This window comes from Parus major, chromosome 4A (genome assembly GCF_001522545.3).
Source record: "Parus major isolate Abel chromosome 4A, Parus_major1.1, whole genome shotgun sequence".
NCBI classification, from domain to species: Eukaryota; Metazoa; Chordata; class Aves; order Passeriformes; family Paridae; genus Parus; species Parus major.
Window position 1 is genome coordinate 817,555 of NC_031772.1, and position 4,920 is coordinate 822,474.

The window sequence follows — 4,920 nt, forward strand, 5'->3', positions numbered from 1 at the left end:
GAGCAGGGGACAGCAGTGTCAAGAAGGGGACAGCAGTGTGTCGAGAAGGGGACAGCAGTGTCAAGCAGAGGGCAGCAGTGTCAAGCAGAGGACAGCAGTGTGTAGAGCAGGGGACAGCAGTGTGTTGAGCAGGGGACAGCAGTGTCAAGAAGGGGACAGCAGTGTGTCGAGAAGGGGACAGCAGTGTCAAGCAGAGGACAGCAGTGTCAAGAAGGGGACAGCAGTGTCCAGCAGGGCACAGCCCCAGCCCCACACACGGCTCTGCCAGCTGGGAGCACCCAGGAGCACAGAACACCCCGTGGAACACGGGCACTGCCCGTGCCAGAACATCCAGCTGCCTTTGCTGGGCACTGCAACATCTGGGGACCTTAAACTGAAGGGTTACTCAGTCAGTAAACAGCGCTTGCACTTTGGAACCATTGACCAAGCTGCGCCGCCCGGCCAAGCTGGCAGCCAGAGGTGTGGGCAGGGGGGAGAAGATGGCAAATATCCCCCTCATACTCTCCATGTGTCTTCTGGGAGCTTGTCTTGGGGGTGAAAATACAGGTGAGTTCATTTAACACCGAGCAAACCCTTCACTTCTGGCTGCAGGGTGTTGCAGACAGCGGCAAAGGGAAGGTTTGACACTCGGTGCTGCCACAGCTTGTGCAGCCTTGTGAGAGACAACAGCTCACAGGCATTGCTGCAGTTTATAGCTCCTCTTTAAAGCTCTGCCTCTTTTCTGGGGGAATGGAATAATAGCCTTTATGCTGATTTTATACAGCATGTGTCACAGGGATTAATTTTAAGAATGGATTTTTGCATCTTTAAGCTTCCAGAGCTCGATTCAGCCATTTTAGAAGGCACACACAGAAGGGGAAAGGGGAGAGCGCTGCTGGTGGAGGACAGTCACACTTCTCTGTGTGCCACCACTTTGTCCTGGAGAACAAACAAGTGCTCACCTCCATAAAACACTCTTTGGATTTGGCCTGTGAGGATTGTTTGAAGCCAAAGCCAGTGTGATTTTAACAGAGGCTGTAGGATGCAGGCAGAGCTGGAGACAAGACAGAGCAGTTGATGGATGTGGGCAATCACACACAGTAATGCAGGCTGGTGCTTGATTTATCTGCAGCAGCAACAGTTCCAGCAGAGGCTGGTTCACGTCCAGTGTGAGTTCCTGTTTGCTGCAAGGCTGCCCTTTCTTCTTTCATTAAAACATTGCTGGAAACTGGTTAAAAAAAGGCTCTTTCCAAAATGTTTGCTCAGCAATGGAACGTGAAGAGAACCTCGTGTTTTTGCCACCATCCATCCAGGTGTTCCTGCTGTGAAACAGAGTGGGCAGGACAGGTGTGAGCAGGGCTCCAAGAGCTGCTGTCCCAGCCCTCTGGTGACCAAAGGGACGTGCTGAGTGTCCTGGGGAGGTGGACAGAGAGGAGAGGCAGGGCAGGCAGAGCAGGGACATGCCCTGCTGGAAGGATGTGCTTTAGGGAGGTGAAGAGGAGCCCTCAGCAGAGGTGGGTCAGGAGCAAACCTGCCAGGACAACACCAGGGTAGCACCATGGCTGAGGGCTGCCCTCACCAGGCAGCCACCACGGCAAGGCTGGTGGCCACTGTGGCCATCCCACCCAGGCTGGGGTCCCTGCAGTGCCAGCAGCTCAGGCTGGTGCACACAAGCCCCCCACAGCCAGGAGGTGGCCCAGGGGTGAGGAAGGCTCATGTTCCCCTCCAGCCTGCAGGGGACCCTGGACCCAGGGCCTGAGGATGAGGAGGAGGGAGAGGAAGAAATGCCCCAGCAGGCCACAGCTGCTGGCAGAGGCCATTCCCAGCCAGCACAGGCAGACAGAGCAGGACCATTCCTGTGGCCAGACAAGCCTCACCAAGCAGCAGCACACAAAAGCTATTGTTTTCCTCTCTCAAACAGCTTATTCCAGTCTGTGCATCTGTGGTGGGAGATTCTTACACCACCTGCTTTAGGGGATTTTAAGCACCAAACTTCAGCACTCCCAATCTCTTGCCATCAGTCATTTCTGCTCATTGGCTGTTCTGACGTTTGGCTCTGCAGATTTGATGTTTGGATTGTGCTCAGGTCTGGCAATAAGGAAAGCTCAGGAGCACAATGACAGCCCTGAAATGTGTCTGGCCGTGGGGCAGAGGGGGGGCACAGCTGGAAAGGGCTGGATTCCTGGGAGAACAGCAACTCCCAGCCCAGCCCCTGCTCCTGTCCCCATTGCAGTGTTCATTGAGAACAAAGAGGCGAGCTCGGTCCTGCAGAGGCAAAGAAGAGCCAACTCCAACCGGCTGGAGGAGGTCATTCCTGGGAACCTGGAGAGGGAATGCATAGAGGAGAAATGCAGCTATGAAGAGGCACGAGAAGTGTTTGAGAACGAAGAGAAAACGGTGAGTTCTGGGAAATGGCAGCACCTTGCTCCCTGCTCTGAGCCCTGCAGAGGAGGGGGAACAGCAAGGACAGACCCTGCAGGGCTCAGAGCAGCCTCTGGCACGGCTGATTTCACCTCTGCTCCATCAGCTGGGTTGGGGAACTGCTCTGAAAGCTTCACCAGCCACCACTGGGACTGTGGAGGTGCTGCTTTCCCTGCAAGTCTTTCCTTCAGCTTCGGAGCCTTCCAGGCACTGCTTCAGTCACACAACACCCAGGAATTAGAAAACAAAGGAAACTTTTTCTTTTTTCCCTTTGCAGATGCAGTTTTGGAAAACATACGTTGGTAAGAGCTGCTTTCTTCGTGTTCTAATGCTTCACATTCCTGTCTCAGTGCACACAGACCTGATGGATCTGTATCAAATGTATTTCAGCATCCAGAAACTGCAATGACAGAGCCAGTCAGGGCCTTGCACTGCACATCCTGCAGCTGCCAGCCTGGGTCTGTCCCCTTGGTATAGACATGGCAAGACAAAAGAAAGAAAAAATAACCCAAAACCCAAAAAAAAACCCCAAAAAGTCTTAGTGTTTTATTTGCTCAAGCAAGGTTTTTCTGAACATATTTCAGAAACCTCATGGAACAGAAGCAGCTCAGGCAGAGTACTGGATCTCATTGAGCCCAGGGCACGCTCTGGGCTTCAGCTGTGTCACAGAGTAAAATAGCACAGCAATAATTAACAGCCCTTCAGCAAACCATGCTCTGTTCTCAAGCAGAGATCTCCAGATAAGGCACAGCCCTGGGAGGGCACAGCGTGAATCCCTAGAAATGCCATATTAAAGTGGAGACAATGTGATCATAGCAAACAGCTGTTTGCAATTCACACCATTGCTCCCAGACCCTTACTTCAGTTTTCTTTCCACATCTATTTCTTCCTTTTCAGCCTCCATCCCCAGCGACTCCTCGGTCCCTTAACAAAAAGATTTCAGTGCCCACTACACCATCTGAAACTAATTTTAAGGACATTTCAATAAATGAAATGTTTTGTAGATTGGCAAAATGCCCAGAACATCTCAGTAAAAAGCCTTAAATAATTCAGATTACTCAGTCCAGACTATAAAATAAAAACATTACATTAGCATTGTAGGACAGTCCTGTGAAAACACAACTGATGGAACTCAACAGTGCATTTGTTTCCCTGCCACTGTAACAAATCAGCAGATGAAAATTCCGGAATGCCATCCATTCCTGTCCCCCGAGGTTTGCTGTTCAGAGTGAGCTGCTGTTCCCAGTGTGCAGCCCACGGCAGCTCCCCTGGCACAGCACCCAAACCCAGCTGCCATCCTCGCCCTGCCTGCAAACCTCCACCCCGGGACCCAGACAAGCCCAAACCATCCTGTTCCTGTTTGCATTTTGCATTGCAGCCCATCCCTGGAACCCCATTGAGTGCCTCACTGTCCTGTGTCCTTCTCAGGACACAAACACAGCCTTGCCCTTTCCCTGTGCCCTGGCACAAGCATCTCAAAGGGCTTCCCCATCATCCAGCATCACTGATTTACTTCTCCAAAGTTTTAGATCACCAGTTTTGCAATAGTGAGTATTTTCATTAAAGCCTCGGGTTCTCAGCTGGAGGCAGCTGTGAGAATAAAAGCCCTGGCACAGGAGGAAAGAGCCAGAGCAGGTAATAAATACAGGTACAGGATGGAGAGAGAAGGAACAACGGGAAGGTTCTCAAGCCCAACACACACACACAGGTCTCCACACCCCAGTGGACAGAGCCAGACTGTCACAGAGCACTGCTCCTGTTAGAACAACCCAGCTCAGGAGACTCAGAGCACTCTGGAAGTAGCAAACCTTCAAAACTTGTCTAATTTGGCCAAGCTGAGATGTTGAGTGAGGTGACTGCAGAGGGTTCTGCTGAAAGGAGCAGAGTTCACCCTCAGGGGACACGCTGGGACTGGGGTGAAGCGCTGCTGCTGCTGTTCCTGTGCTGCCAGGGCTGTGGCACCTGGGGGACCTGACCTCCCCCAGCACCACCAAGGAGCTGTGCTGGCCCTGCCCTCTGCACAGCAAGGCTCCAGATGTGCACAGGGAAGCTCCAGATGTGCTCAGGGAGGCTCCAGATGTGCTCAGGGAGGCTCCAGATGTGCTCAGGGAGGCTCCAGATGTGCTCAGGGAGGCTCCAGATGTGCACAGGGAGGCTCCAGATGTGTTCAGCGAGGCTCCAGATGTGTTCAGTGAGGCTCCAGATGTGCAGGAACCTGTGCTCATTAACTGTCCTCTCCTCTCTCCGAGATGGGGACCAGTGCAACCCCAACCCCTGCAAGAACGGAGCCTCCTGCGAGGACCAAATCAACTCCTACGTGTGCTGGTGCCCAGCTGGCTACGAAGGCAAGAACTGCGAGATAGGTACGTGCCAAGTGCTGCTCTGGCAGAGCCCCAGGGCACCCGGGAGTGCTCCTCTCCTGGCCAGAGGCTTCAGACACTCGGTGCTGTGCTGTAAGGAATGGGAAATGCAGCCTGCTGCACCGGGGCTGCCAGGGGAACAGCCTGGGGATGCAGCAGT

At 53.2% G+C, this 4,920-nt stretch overlaps 1 protein-coding gene across 1 annotated transcript in view; it reads left to right on the forward strand.

Moving 5' to 3' along the window:
• The first annotated feature begins 421 nt into the window (after window positions 1–421).
• The window catches only part of F9 (coagulation factor IX), a 10,421-nt gene continuing 5,922 nt past the window's right edge, over window positions 422–4,920 (forward strand). The window contains exons 1-4 of the mRNA XM_015625946.3: window positions 422–546; window positions 2,213–2,376; window positions 2,678–2,702; window positions 4,650–4,763. Coding sequence (XP_015481432.1) covers window positions 480–546; window positions 2,213–2,376; window positions 2,678–2,702; window positions 4,650–4,763 — 370 coding nt within the window. The 5' untranslated portion in view covers window positions 422–479. The remainder of the gene's footprint in view (window positions 547–2,212; window positions 2,377–2,677; window positions 2,703–4,649; window positions 4,764–4,920) is intronic.